Genomic DNA, 16192 nt, shown 5'->3' with positions numbered 1-16192 from the left:
ATACAATTAAAGTCTCCCCCTATAATTGTATGACGGGCACCAAGAGCCATCAATTTTGAGAAAGCTTCCCTTATAAATTTAAAGGGGTGTGCCGGGGGGCAGTACAAATTTAAAATCCCATATTCCTCTCCATTTATAAGGGCTTTAATCAGAATATATCGTCCAGATTCATCTTTTATCTGCTTTAGGATTTTGAAAGGGAAATTCTTCCGAATAAGAATAACAACTCCCCTACATTTTGAGCTAAAAGAAGAAAAAAAGGCCTGATCAAATCCGCCCTGTCGTAATTTCAAGTGTTCTTTATCCAACAGGTGTATCTCCTGTAGGAGAGCTCTATCAACTCTTTCTTTCTTGAGATTTGATAATATTCTCTTCCTTTTTGACTGGTGAATTACTCCCCTTGACATTCCAGGTGCACCACTTAACCGACTGATCAATCATAATCGTCCGGGCAAATCCGAGACCCCTCGGGAGGGGAAACCCTATCCAGAACATTCTGAGCATAGAGCATGTAAACTTCACAAAAATAAAGGCTCTCTAATACACTCACAACAGTATAATAAAAAACTATTTCTTAATAATAAAAAAATAAAATGTATTTAAATGGAGATTTTCCCCCTTGTTCCCAGGGGGTGTCACTTCCTTTCCAAAGGTCCATCATATCCTCTCCCAACCAGTGCCCCAACCTTGACCCAGGCGCTCCTCAATAGGATGGGGAGAATTCAAATATACTACAAACAGTGAGTACCCTACCCCCACCCCCCCACCCACACCAACACCTGGATATATTTGGTAATTTTAATACCATGTATAAACATATATAACTATAAAATTACAACCTCAACAAATAATAATTAAATATAATAATACAAAATAACAAGGGGAAACAACCCCGCTTCTAGAGACAGAGGTAAAATAGAATAAGGTAACCACCTCCTCCCACCAACATTAACCAGAACCCCCCCGGCATATATATATATATATAAATATATAGAATAATTAAAAAAAAGGGGAGAAAATCGTTAAGTAGAGAACAAATAAATAAATCCCTCTCCCCACCCTCCATGATAATATTAAACAGTAAGGTAAAAAAAAGGATTAAGAGTCCAAAAATTCCTTGGCCTTTTCCGGCGATCCGAAGTTATACACGGACCCTTCATGGTTAAAGCGTAGCGTAAGAAGTACTGAATATTTAAGTCCTTTAAACACTTCTTCGCCTCATCAAATGCCTTCCTCTTTCGGACCAGAGCTGGGGAAAAGTCCTGGAATAACATGATCTTGGATCCTTTATAGATCATGGCTTGGGGATCTTTTCCAAGATTTTTGGAGGCTTCTAAGAGTATCTACCTCTCCTTGTAGCTCTGCAGCCAGAACAGGACCAGATGGGGGCGCTGGTTTGAACCGGGCCCGCGTTTTGCAACCCGGTAGGCCCATTCCACCCTTACCTGGCCTGATCCAGCCTCCAGATTTAAAAGCTGTGGGAGTCACTGTTCAAGGAACACTGTAAGCTGGCCTTCCTCTTCCCGTTCGGGAAGGCCCAGCAAACGAATATTTTTTCGACGACCTCGAGAATCAGTGGGGGGGGGGGGGTGTTCCTGCTTGCTGAGAGCTGCGGACTCCCTTCCCTTTAGTCATTTTTATTGGGGATTAAATTGTTTAAATTCAATACTAAATAACTAATTATGTTAAGTAAAAACTATTTTAAATGATTTGGTGAGTTTACTACAAAGAGGTTTCATTCACATTCTTTAAATTAAATGTCCATGTTCAAATTCAAAATAACTTACTGGCCACAATTCTTCTGTTGGAGTGCCCAAAGCTTCAAATATTTTAGTCAGCTGATCTAGGTCAGAGTCCCCAGGTAAAAATGGTGTCTGTAGAAAAATAAAAACGAGGCATTTAAGGCAACAAAATATTTTTTTTCTTTTTAAGGCCTTATTTTTGAAACATAGAGGAATATTGCTGAACTGTGGTCAGTACCCTTTAAAATAACAGGCTAGAGAAAAGCATTGGAATTCAAAGGAAATTCAATAGTTTTCATCCAACTGCACTGTCTCAGCTGCTCAAATAATCATGTTTAAGTTGGCTCCCTCTGAATGGTATAGATTTTTCATGGACAAGCTGGGGTACACTGTTATATATCATTTGATCAGTATGCCTGACTACCATCCATGTCAGACCTCAACACTCCTATGACAGGAGTGCAGTAAGGGTTTGGTTGTTCCTAACTAGTCTGCCATTGTAATTGTGTCACAAAGCTAGCCCTTTTTTTCCTAAAAGCTGTTATTTGGCTCAAGGAGACTCTGCCTTGATTTTATTTCAGAAGAGCATAAACCAGGTCGGGCTTCAATCAGTCTGGTTTAATACAGAGATGAAAAGGATTTTGAGAGGGCTTTTGGTAATATGTAAACAGATGAGACTCAGGCCAAAGTGGTCATGCTTAGAAGTGACCTGTACAATGAAAGGAGAGTGGTCAGCTCCAGCTGAGCTAAACTGTTTTAATTCAGTCTTGAACTGGTCGGAAGTTCAACAGGGAGCTGTGTGGAAACTCGCTCTCTCTTTTCTGCCCTTCAACTTCAACCTGTAAGCATGTATTCCATTGATACTTTTTTTTAAAGTGAGTTTGCTTCTTGGGATTGTTGTGTATATTTGGAACAGCATAATTAAGTCTCATTGGATAGGTTGAGTTCTGTAGGGGTTTTTTATTCTGTTCTTTGTGTTTCATTGTCTTTTTTTGTGAATAAATTTTTGTCTATTTTAAAATCTAGTAGTCAACCGCGCTAACTTAATCAAGGTAATTTTCACTGTATACTTACTTAAACAAATTGCAAAGTTATGGTCTGAGCTGCCTGCTTAAAAACATTTTGAGTGATCTGGCTTAGTCCATAACAATTGCAACCTGGACATGCTTGCTGGTGCCAGCAACACCACCATAACATTTCTTAAGTGTTTGCACCCTACTGCATGAAATTATGAACATGGCTCCACTTTGGTCAAGTAAAGACTTGAATTCTCTAGTGATTCACTTGAGTTGAACCCATTTTCAACCTAAAGATTTCAATGCTAAAAGCTGGTCAATAACAAAGTATAATTACCTTGAAAATCACAGGACAGCCAGTCAAAAATTGTTGTTGTTCAGATACACAGTATGCTTTCAGCTAAATTCTTATTATGATAGCCACCTGATAAATATTAACTGACTTGACTTAAAATGCTCCAAACCTAAATGACATTGATGTTTTTTCTTGTGATTGATTATTGTTAATCATTTTTGTATAGTAAATTTGTGGTAGAAAATAAAGTTAATATTTTCAGTTTCTGTGCTAGGTAAAATACAATTTTCAATTTATTGATATTTATATGCAAAATAGTAATAAGTGGCAGCCAAAGCATTTAAGTACAGTCATTTGATAAGTAGCTTCCCAAGGACAAAGTCCAGTTGTTTACAGTAATTCAAAGTGTTCTCAAACAAAAAAAAATTTAAAAAAAGAAATGAAATAAGGGAATAGGATAAAATGGTGGCAGCATGGGAGACTTCCCAAAGATTTAATTTGTCAATGCTCTTTCTAGTTAGCCTAGAATTCTGTCCTCTACAGACATGAACCCATAATTTCTTCACTCAGAATTGTGAATTTTCAGATTCTCCATCCTCCATCATTGTTAAATATATTCATGGCTGGGAGTAAGATAGTTTGATCTGTTAGGAGCAGGCAGAAAAGTGGAGTTGAGGCAGAAAATCAGCTATGATTGTATTAAATATTGGAGGAGGCTTAAGGAGTAATGTAGTTTAGCCCTACTCCTGCTGATGTTCTTATACTTTCAGTGTCACACTCTCTACCAACATAATACAGTGAGGAAAGATCAAGTCATCCTTGGAAGACATGTTGGGGGAAAGCAACTTTCATCTTAAAATGTAACTTTCAAAATATTTATTTACCCAATTTAGCTGATTCATTAGCACTTACCCTAAGTAGTAGCTCAGCTAATATACAACCAACTGCCCACATGTCTACTCCAACTCCATACATTCTAGCTCCAAATAACAACTCTGGTGATCTGTACCACCTGAAATAAAACAATAAATTTGAATAAAAACATACTTTAATAAATTGAAAAGTAGAATCACCAGAGAGCAAAATTTAATGGAGAACAGAAAAAATATCTAGAACTCTTCCAATATCACCCTCCCTGCAAAATAGGTTTATTATAAAATCAAAAAGCAATGCATCCAGTTGTAAGCATTTGTCATGGCTAGTTAGTTTTGTCATCATAATTCAAGAACACAAATTTTAAAAACTCAAACTGAATCCAAACAAGCACATCAGAGAGCAGCACCCTCAGCAGTACTATTTAGGAAAATGTTGCTTCAAAAGTTTAAAATCCATTTTTAAAAAATATTAAATGAGTGTCACACCATTTATACTGATTAAGTTACATTAAGCCACAATTTTCAAAAACAGAACAATATGAAGTATGGCATTTTTCTGGAATAGACGGAATACCAAAAATAAATGTACATTTCATATTCCACATACTCGCTAACTTGGTGTTATTTCCAGTACTATAATATTATTTGCAATATCACCAAGCAAAGGAGGAAATTTCTTCTCATCTTGATTGTGCTACATCACTATACAGTACAGGAGGAAATCAGGTAACTAATTTGGAAACAACGCCTATCTTCTAAGCTGGATAAAATTTGATACAAAATATCAGTGGACTTAATGCATGTTCTAGCACTGAGTCAAACTTCAGAAAATATGCAGCTTGCTTCATTTTAATCTACACAGTCAGGTGGTTTTCAAACATTCTCTTGTGCATACCTTGTTACTACCTGATGAGTATACACTCTGTTGGGACTTCCAAATGACTTGGCTAAACCAAAATCAGCAAGTTTGAGAATTCCATTCTCATCCACTAATAAGTTGTTGGGCTTCATATCCTGAAAAATGTATTTAAATGAATGTATCATAACTACTACCCATATGCAAAAAATTATAGAAGTCAGCAATGTAGATCAAAAACAACCTAATTATTTCAAAACTAATTGCTAATGTAGAACAGTAATGTTAAAGCAGAAAGGAAATTTTGTACAGATTGTAATAAAGCTCATGAACTGTTTACTTGGAGAAGAAGGAGGATATGCAGATATGGATATTTGAAATACAGAATATTCAAACTATATAAGAAATTCTAGAATTTTACAACATACAGGAAGGTTATTTGACCTATTGTTCAGTGTCAGCTCTTTGAAAAAAATGATCAAATTCAATCCCAAACCACACTAGTCAATTCTGCTATAACAGGCATTTCTTCAACAAGAATTTGCTTTAATGCAATTGAAGAATTTAGACTATTATCTACAGAACGTGAACTTTGCTTACTTGTCCTGGATACAATGTGATTCTGACCTCATTAGATTAGATGGTGCGACTAATGCACAATTTTCTTATAACGCGACACCATACGAGAATGGAACTATCACGTTGTTTCAGAACCAACTGTATGCCTTACCCCATAATCCTAAATTATCTTAAAACTCAGAGCCTAATTACCTTTCCAAAAGTTCTTAGGTATCTGATTGAATCACCCTTTCAGGTTTGAAATAGTTTCTCCTCACTGCCCCTTTGTTCTTGCGCCAATTAGCTTAAATCAATAATATTTTAATATCAGCTTGTGAGAAACAGTTCTTTTCCCCACCTGTTTTACCAAGGCACCTCAATTTTGTATACATAATATTACATCTTCTTCTCTGCTCCATAGAAAACAATCTCATGTTTCCCAACCTCTCCAGAAAGTTGAAGTCCCTCATGACTGCTACTATTTTGCCAAACACCTCGAAGATCTCTCCAATGTTTTAATATTCTTCCTAAAGTACAGTGCCCGGACTTGTATATAATACTTCAGTTGAATGGCTAACCATTAATTTGTAAAGGTTGAGCATGTGGCTTTATTTTTCACGATTTACAAAGCCAAGTATCTCTCAAGCTTTTTTACTGGTCTTACCACCCTGACCTGCTATTTCAAGGATTTGTGAATTTGCATCCCTATATCCCTCTATCCTTGAATCCCCTCATAACTGAATATCATTTAGGCTATATTTCATCTCACTTTTTTTTTCCAAAATGCACAGTTTCACTCATATCTACATTAAATTGCATCAGCCTGTCCACTTTATCAATCAATGCTCCTTTGAATTCTATTATCCTCCTCAATATTTTCTATTATGTTTTGTATCATCTGCAAACATAAAGGAAACGTGCTGGAATTTGAACGTTGTCAACTTTGCATTCTCGTGCACAAGATGGAAAGCGTTCAAGTCTGCTCCACAGTGATGAATTTGCCAATATTTGCAGAGTGCTCTCTGAACTTGCTCCCTCTTCCCTTCTGAACCTGCTTGATTGGTGAGGTTATTTTCATTGCCTTTTGTTTTAAAAAAGGAAATGGATGGATGCAGGGTTCCCCAAAGACAGCATACAACAATACTGCAAACAACAGGACTAATAAAGTACACACAATATTGTAATGCTACACTAATCTCTCTCTCAAAATTTAGACTTTAGAAGGATTTAGAAGGGATTTTAAGTGAGTGGAATACATTGTGTCATGATATACAGGTAAAATATTCACATAGTAATAAAACTTACCCTATGTAGAATCCAGTGTAAATGAAGATATTCTAGACCCTGGAGCGTCATTAACATATATGCTTTTATGTTAGCAGGAGTCAGCACGAGGCTGGTATCTTTTATTATTACCTACATTTGTTGAAAGAGCAGTTAAAAATGAACTTTTATAATGATAATCATAATAGCGACTGATTTCCTTCAGCATTTAAGGAATACAATCCAGAAAGTGACAGTTATGCCAAATATTACCTCTAAATCGGTCTCCATAAAATCAAAAACAAGACTGATGTTGGATTTATGGCCAAATGCATCAAGGAGCTACAAAAAAAATTTACAAAATTCAGCATTCCATTTTTCATTTGAATGTTAAACTCTGAAAAGGAAATCAAGATATTATTATCTCTCACTATAAGTTTAAATCTATGTGGCTCCAGAATTTACTAAATTCAGCATTACTGGATAATATAAATTGCTAAGTAGAAACACTTACATTTTTAACCTATTTAATCATAGAAAACAGAGTTTTCGAAAAATTCTACTACTCCTGTCAAATTCGATTCTTTTGACTGATGGTACTTGCTCTAACACAGCAATGTGTTTGAAGCGTTTGGTTTTACAGTGTAGTCTCCCTATATTAACAGGAATAGATACAGAATTGCTGCATATTTATGTATTACATAGCTGAAGATTCAGTAAATGAAATACTACTAGTTAAAAGTGATTCCAAAGTCCACTTTCAGGCAATATAAATAAACTCTCTAAATAATGAAACATCTGACAGTCAATTCCATAGAAGTGTCTTAACATGAAAATTCTGTGTCATGGCATAATTTTCCATATCTATTTTATTCTTCAGTTATTCCACACTTGGTATAATATGAGATCAGAAAAAAAACTAGCCAGTGAACAGTGTTCCTCATTTCCATTCACCTGCCTCAGCTCTATATGCCAATTTCCCTTTCTAAGATTCAAGTTAATGACCTGAAAAATCTCCATTTTGAACTCCAGCTGCCATAATTTTGCTCATATATTTTGTCTCACTTGCCATAACTTTCTCTTTGATTAAAGGAACTTTGTGTACCTTATACCTTGGTGTGATCTGAAAACTGGATAAGCTATTCTTTACCCATCTATATAAACAACACACAAGTTGAGAAACCAAATCAGATCCTTTCAGGAACATCAATCACATCAAGTTAATTGAAAGAATTTTATCCTGATACATATTGTCTTTCCTAGTTCCCAAACAATTACCAACCTATGTCCAAAGGTTACTTATAAATATATCCTTAGGTCCTCTTACGTCACTAATATTTTGTCATCCTCCACCCTGAAAAAAGGCACAAAGCACTTTTCTAACAAACCTGCTACTTCCCCGTTACCACCATAGCCTTACATGTATCCAACCTAAATTGGCTCAATTTACTTTTAACGTTCCTTCTCAATGTAAATAATAATTTAAAACTGCCATAGTTTGATATGTTCTTGGATAGTTTTCATAATCCCTTTTCCCCAACTCATTACTTTTTGTTTTATTGCTCTTGTAGCTCTTCCATTCTGTTGGGTTCACACTTTCTCTTGCATTTGTCTAAACATGATCTTTTAGCTTAATAAAATCATAGAGTCATAGAGATGTACAGCATGGAAACAAATTCTTCAGTCCAACCCATCCATGCCGACCAGATATCCCACCCCAATATAGTCCAACCTGCCAGCTCCCAGGCCATATCTCTCCAACCCCTTCCTATTCACATACCCATCCAAATGCCTTTTAAATGTTGCAATTGTACCAGCCTCCACCACTTCCTCTGGCAGCTCATACCATACACGTACCACCCTCTCTGTGAAAAAGTTGCCCCTTAGGTCTCTTCTACATCTTTCCCCTCTCATCCTAAACCTATGCCCTCTAGTTCTGGACTGACCAACTCCAGGAAAGAGACTTTGTTTATTTATCCTATCCATGCCCCTCAATGTCATAAACCTCTATAAGGTCACCCCTCAGCCTCCGACGTTCTAGGGAAAACAGCCCCAGCCTGTTCAGCCTCTCCCTATTTCTCAAAACCTCCAACCCTATTCATTTGACAAATATGGTTGGTGAATTACATAATTGGTGCCTTTAGCTTCTACAAGTACGTAATGACTTTGCACTGTACTCTAATTATTTTGAACACTTCCCTTTCTTTTGGTTGTAAATTTAACCATTAACAGTTCAGACTAGTTTATAGTGATCAGTTCATTTCTCTTCACTTCCTAGTTTTCCCTACTCAAGTTCAAAAAATTACTGATACAAATAATTTTGAAATTACTCTTTCCTACTTACTCCTATAATATTTGGGTGACTGAGTTCCTGCAACAACTTGATTTCTCGAAGGGCTGTTCTATTAATACCTAGAACAACAGATCATTAAGAGTTAAGAAAAAGAATCATGAATCATGGTAATAAATTAAATTTCTGTAACTGGCTCAAATTCCTTCAAACGTACATCGATTTCCATTAGTAAGAATAGCAAACAATGGGTAGTTTGTGGACTTGAAAGTTAGGTTTAGGAGACTACAGTACTATTGAGAGCCCCCATGACTTTTGACCTGTTTTCTCAAAGTATATAGCAACTTTACTTTGCTAATACTGTCTATAGCTGTACTTATCAAGTGCCACTTGCAAAATATATCTTTAACTTACACTTTGATAAATGTGAGCCATAAAAATTTGAAATCAGCTCAATTATTTGAATATAGAATACAGAATACAGAGTAGTTTATTAATGGCAAATGTGACAAGGCATTGCTTACTATAGTTGTAACTTGCTCCCAACTACCAATAAAAAACATTTGATTCCTCATCCCCCGGTAACAATTGTTTTGATTTATTATGTGTTTAATGATTTTTAGGGGAATATGGGAAGAGGAGAATAAGAATATGAGGAGAGATTGAGTCAATTAGGACTGTATTGACTGGAGTTTGGAATAATGAGGGCTCTCTCACAGAAATCTATCGTTTCTAACAAAATTAGACAGGTTAGATGCAGGAAGAATATTCCTAATGGTGGTGGTGGCAATTCAGAACCGGGGTCATCATCCTAAAAGGTTCATCCCTTATCTTTAAACTGAGAGGAGGAGAAATTTCTTCACTCTGTCAGTGGTGAGCCAGTGGTACTCACTAGTACAAAAATGGCTGCGGCCAAAACATTATTTCCAAGAAGGAGGTAGAAATAGCTTTTGACTAAAATGATCAAGGGCTATGGGGAGAGCAGGGGGTAGAATTAGGATATTCAGCTCAATGATCAGCCATAATCATACTGAATGGCAGAACAAGCTTGAAGGCTAAGTGGACTACTACTGCTTCTATGTTTTTTGTTTCCACGTTTAACAGCCTAAATATCTTAAAGATTGACCAGGTTACTGTTGCCTTCCCTACTGAAATGTCTAATTATTTCGAGAAAGCCTCTACCCACTGTAAAAGGACCTAGAAGTCTTAACCAAATAGAATATTTCACTACTTACCATCTTTAGCTTCAGATCTGTGACCAACTTTAATCTGGAGGCAAATACAGAAGTAGAAAATGATGTGATTTTAAGCAGAGAAGTATTTTGTTATAACATTACAATGTCGCTGACAAATTTATGATACTTTCAATATGCAACTAATCTAGATTTAGATTTAGATTTAGATTTAGATTTAGATTACTTACAGTGTGGAAACAGGCCCTTCGGCCCTATTTTGTTATAACATTACAATGTCGCTGACAAATTTATGATACTTTCAATATGCAACTAATCCTCTGTGAATTTTCTGCTTTAAGGATTGCAATTGTGGTTTTCCTTTTTTTTTAAAACGGTTGCTAGTGAATACTACACCAACTCTAGAAAAGATTGTAGGTAGGCAAACTACATACCAGGTCCCAAACAGATTCACAGAAACTTTGTGTACTTTCCACAGTGGATCTACAAGGTCACATTGACACAGTGTAGGAGCAAATTATTGCAGATGCTGGAATCTGTACCAAAAACATTCAGAAACTAGCAAGTGCAGATTTTCTGACTCCATCCCTGAAACTCAGGGAAAGGCTCTCCTCCCCTTCAAAACTCAATTTCAAACTTTGTTTTGTTAATAGACCTTCTCAGAAAACAATTTTTCAACAATGTCTTCAATCAGGGTTCAATTTTTGTTGGAAGAAAGATTAAAAGGTAGAGGATTACAGCAGGAACTTCCAGAACTTTAGGAATTCATTTGCCATTCAGTTGTATCAATCGCTCCAAAGTCTCAAAGAAATAAAAGTGGATGGACCACCTGGCATTGACCTAGGCACTAGAACAGACAACTGCAAAGACAGCCCTGTAACTCTACAAAATTCTCCTTATCATCATCTGGGGGCTAGTGCTAAAATTGGGAGAGCTGTCTCACGGCTAGTCAAGCAACAGCCTGACAGTTACATTTGTGGAAGCATACCTTAGAGAGAATATCCCAGACATCACCATCACCATCCTTGGATATGTTCTGTCCCACTGGCAGGATAGACCCAGTAGAAGAGTCTGCCCAACAGTCAGGAGGGAGTTGCCCTCAAAATTGACTCAAGACCCCATGAAGTCTCAAGCTTCAGGTTAAACATGGGCAAGGAAGACTATTGCTGATTCCATATACCACACTCCCTCAACTGATGAATCAGTACTCCACTATGTTGAGTAACAGTTGGAGGAAGCACTAAGGATGGCAGAGGCACAAAATGTACTGAGTGGGGGATTTCAACAACCACCAAGAGTGGTTTGGCATCAGTGCTACTGATCAGGCTGGTCAGGTCCTCAAGGACAGAGCTGCTAGACTGGGTCTGCAGCAGGGAATGAGGGAACCAAGAAGAGGGAAATATATACTTGACATAATCCTTACCAATCTACTAGCTGCAGATGCATTACTGGCATGAGTGACCACTGCAGAGTCCTTGTGGAGACAAAGTTCTGCATTCACACTGAGAATAACCCTCCATGATGTTTTGTGTCACTATCACTATGCTAAACCGGTCAGACTTAGAAACGATCTAGCAACTCAAGACTGGACATCTATGAGGCGCTGTGGGTCATCAACAGCAGCATTACACTCTAGCAAAATTTGCAAACTCATGGTCTGGCATCCTCATTCAGCCATTACCATCAAGCCAGGATATCAACCCTGGTTCAATGGAGAGTGCAGGAGGAAATGTCAGAAACAGCACCAGGCACACCTGAGGAGGTGGTGTCAACCTGAAGCTACCAACTAGGACTACTTGCATGCCAAACAGCATAAACAGCAAGTGATAGAGAGCTAAATGATTCCACAATCAACAGAACAGATCTAAGCTCTGTAGTCTGCCACATCCAGTAGTGAATGGAGGAGGACATTTCAACAACTCACTGGAGGTGGCGGCTCCACCCTCAACGAAGGAAGAGCCCTGTACATCAGTGCAAAGGTCAAAGCTGCAGCCTTCACAGCAATCTTCAGCAGAAGTGCCAAGTGGACAGTTTACCTCTGCCTCCTCCAGTAGTCTCCAGTATTACAGATACCAGTCTTCATTCCCTCCACACGAAGACTCCGGCAACAGTACTGAAGACTTGTGCTTCAGAACTTGCTGCTCCCCTAGCCAAGCTCTTCCAGTACAACACTACCATCTATCCAACAATGTGGAAAATTGCTAAAGTATGCCCTGTATATAAAAGGAAGGACAAAACCAACCCAACCAATTACCACCCCATCAGTCAACTCTTGATCTTTAATGAGTTTTAATTGTTTGATATATTTTTCACTATTTATGTTGCATTTTATATATTTTGTAAACTTTACCAATTTGCATTTGAAATTACATTTAAGAAAAGACTTTAACCACTTACCAGGCATTCAACAAACTAGCTCTTTTCTCTGTGCTAGAGCAAGAACCAATGTTTCAACTCCAATTAATCTAACTTTGTCTATGATTCCTTGCCATGGAGTCCTTTCCTTGTTTGCCCCTCTCAGACATACCAGCTGCCTGGTTCTCAATCCTTCCACCAGTTGGAATAGATTCTCCCTGTTACATCACCTCATGGAACCGCAAAGGTGAAAAAAACATAATTGGAGTTATGTACAGGCCTCCAAATAGTAGTCAGGAGCTTGGGCACAAGACACATCAGGAGATAGAAAAGATGTGTAGGAAAGGCAAAGTTACAGTGATCATGGGGGATTTCAATATGCAGTTGGATGGAGAAAATCAGGTTGGTGGTGGATTGCAAGAAAATTAATGTGGAATGTCTATAAAGTGGCTTTTTGGATCAGCTTGTGGTGGAGCCCACTAAGGGACAAGCAATACCAGATTTAATGTTGTGCAAGGAGGCAGACTTGATAAAAAAAACTTAAGGTGAAGGAACCCTTAGGAGGCAGTCATCATAACATGATTGAATTTACTCTGTAATTTGAGAGGGAGAAGATAGAATCAGAGGTAACAGTATTACAGCTGAATAAAGGCAACTACAGAGGCATGAGAGAGGAGCTGGATAGAACTGACTGGGAAAGGAGCCTAGCAGGCAAGATAGTGGAACTGCAATCGCAGGAGATTCTGGTAGTAATTCTGGAAACACAGCAGAAATTCATCCCAAGGAAAAGGAAGCATGGTACAGGGAGGATGAGGAAACCATGGCTGACCAGGGAGAGCATAAAAACATATAATTTGGCGAAGGGCAGTAGGAAACCAGAGGATTGGGAAGCTTACAAAGACAAGAGGGCAACAAAAATAAGAGGGAGAAAATGAAATATGACAGTAAGCTCGCCAGTAATACAAAGGAAGATTGTAAGAATTTCTTCACATAAAGGGCAAAAGACGACACTGGACAACTGGAAAATAATGCTGGAGAAATAGTAGTGGGCTCCAAGGAAATGGCTGGGGAACTGAATAATTACTTCGTGTCACCCTCACAGTGAAAGAGACGAATAGTAGCCCAAATATTCAAGAGTGTGAGGTTGCAGAGTACGGTGGCCATCACGAAGGAAAAGGTGCAAGGAAAACTGAATGGCCTTTAGGTGGAGAAATCATCTGGACCAGACTGACTATGGGAGATAGCTGAAGAGATATCAGAGGCGTTAGCGGTGATCTTTCAGGAAATTGCAGGAATCAGAGAGGATCCCTGGGGATTGGAAAATTGCTAACATGACATTCCTGTTTAAAAAGGAGTAAGGCAAAAGACAGAAAATGACAGACTGATTACCCTAAACTCGGTCATATGCAAGATCCTGAAATCCATTGGGAAGGATGGTCAGCATGGTTTTATCATGCCTGATAAATCTGCTGGAATTCTTTGAGTAAGTAACGAGCCAATGGATGTTATCGACCTGGACTTCAAGAAGGCCTTTGACAAGGTGCTGCACAGGAGGCTACGAGTAAGATAAGGGGCCATGGTGTCAGAGATAAGGTGCTAGAATGGATAGAAGCTTGGCTGTCTGGCAGAAAGTAGACAGCATGGATTAAAGGGTCCTTCTCAGGATATTAGCTGGTGACATGGTGTTCTGCAAGGCTCGTATTGTGTCCACAACTTTTCACTTTATACATTAACGATCTAGCTGAAGGAACTGAGGGCAATCTGGATAAGTTTGCAGATGATACAAAGATAGGTAGAGGACAGGTAGCATTGAGATGATGGGGAGACTGCAGAAGGATTTGGACAGGTTAGGAGAATGGGCAAAGAAGTGGCAGATGGAGTACTATATGGGAAGGTGTGAGGTCACGTTTGTAGGAAAAATAGAGGTATGGACTATTTTCTCAATGGTGAGAAAATTCATAAGTCTGAAGTGGGAAGAGACTTGGGAGTACTACTCCAGGATTCTCTCAAAGTAAACTTGCAGGTTGAGTGAATAGTTAGGAAGGCAAATGCAATGATGGCATTTATTTTGAGAGGACTTGAATATAAAAACAGGGATTTACTTGAGGCTCTACAAGGCTCTGGTCAGACCACATCTGAAGTATTATATGCAGTTATGGGCCCCATATCTCAGGAAGGATGCATTAGCCCTGAAGTGAGTTCAGAGGAGGTCCCAGGAATTAAAACATATGAAGAACATTTGAAGACTCTGGGTTTATACTCGGAGTTTAGAAGGATGAGAGGGGAATCTAATTGAAACATACAGAATACTGAATGGCCTGGACACAGATGATGTTGGGAATATGTTTTCATTAGTAGGAGGGATTATGACCCAAGGGCATAACCTTAGAGTAAAGGGAAGACTTTTTAGAACGGAGATAAAGAAAATCTTCCTCAGCCAGAGAATTATGAACCTATGGAATTCATTGCCACAGAAGGCTGTGGAGGCCAGGTCATTGAGGATATTTAAGATCGAGATAGATAGATTTTGAGTATCAAGGGAATCAAAGGTTACAGGGAGAAAGCAGGAGAATGGGGTTGATAAACTTCACAGCTGAAAAATGTGTTGCTAGAAAAGCACAGCAGGTCAGGCAGCATCCGAGGAGCAGGAGAATCGACGTTTCGGGCATAAGCCCTTCTTCAGGAATTTTTATCAATGTTTCGGGCATAAGCTTCACAGCCAGGATTGAATGGCCTAATTTCTGCTCCTATGTCTTATGGTCTTAGAGAGGTTCATAAAATCATGGGTGGGGTAGATAGGGTTAATAGTAGGTGTCTTAAAAGAAACTTGGACAAGTACATGAATAGGAAAGGTTTGGAGGGGTATGGGTCAGGAGCAGGCAGGTAGGACTCGTTTAGTTTGGGATTATGTTTAGCGTGGGCTGTTTGGACTGAAGTGTCTGTTTCCATGCTATATGACTATGACTCTATAAGACTGCCCTAATGTCTCTAATATTTCTATATAATTGGAGTTCCTCATCTACTACTATGGTCAATCTTTTCTGCACTCTCTCGAATGTATTCACATCACTCCTGAAATTTGGTGACTAGAATTGGATTCTTTGGGTAATACTCTATTTGAGGCCAAATCAATGTTTTATACACTTTCAAGTTAACTTCCTTGCTTTTGAATTCTATATATCCACAGATAAAGTCCATAACGCTTTTTTAAAAAAAAATGTATTTTTATTGAAAAACAGATTTTTAATATTACAAATACAAAATACAATCCAAAACAATACAAAGAAAGATTTAAAGTTTAAAAACCCATGTACAAATGTATAAATATATATAAAAATAATTCTAAAAACCCCAACTAACTATTTAAATAAATAATAAACAATAAATGAATAAATAATAATAATACAGCTCAGTAAAACAAAGCACTAACTCTCAAATATCTAGAGCATTACTTTTCACATATGAACATAGATTCATAGATTCATAGAAGAATACAGCGCAGTACAGGCCCTTTGGCCCTCGATGTTGCGCCGATCCAAGCCCACCTAACCTATACTAACCCACTATCCTCCATATACCTATCCAATGCCCGCTTAAATGCCCATAAAGAGGGAGAGTCCACAACTGCTACTGGCAGGGCATTCCATGAACTTACGACTCGCTGAGTGAAGAACCTACCCCAACTTCAGTCCTATATCTACCCCCCCTTAATTTAAAGCTATGCCCCCTCGTAATAGCTGACTCCATAC

At 38.0% G+C, this 16192-nt stretch overlaps 1 protein-coding gene across 3 annotated transcripts in view; it reads right to left on the bottom strand.

Moving 5' to 3' along the window:
* Window positions 1-16192, bottom strand: part of cdk7 (cyclin-dependent kinase 7) — a 53048-nt gene that overhangs the window by 13994 nt on the left and 22862 nt on the right. For 2 of the 3 annotated variants that reach the window (XM_043706637.1, XM_043706645.1), the window contains exons 3-9: window positions 10131-10164; window positions 8950-9017; window positions 6879-6947; window positions 6648-6758; window positions 4824-4942; window positions 3966-4065; window positions 1788-1874 (exon numbers count right to left, since the gene is read on the bottom strand). In XM_043706637.1, the coding sequence (XP_043562572.1) occupies window positions 1788-1874; window positions 3966-4065; window positions 4824-4942; window positions 6648-6758; window positions 6879-6947; window positions 8950-9017; window positions 10131-10164 (588 nt within the window). The remainder of the gene's footprint in view (window positions 1-1787; window positions 1875-3965; window positions 4066-4823; window positions 4943-6647; window positions 6759-6878; window positions 6948-8949; window positions 9018-10130; window positions 10165-16192) is intronic. The other variant, XM_043706654.1, reaches the window with a different exon arrangement.

This window comes from Chiloscyllium plagiosum, chromosome 2, assembly GCF_004010195.1.
Source record: "Chiloscyllium plagiosum isolate BGI_BamShark_2017 chromosome 2, ASM401019v2, whole genome shotgun sequence".
NCBI classification, from domain to species: Eukaryota; Metazoa; Chordata; class Chondrichthyes; order Orectolobiformes; family Hemiscylliidae; genus Chiloscyllium; species Chiloscyllium plagiosum.
The sequence above is the reverse complement of the archived record's forward strand: the minus strand, read 5'-3'. Positions and strand labels throughout refer to the sequence as shown.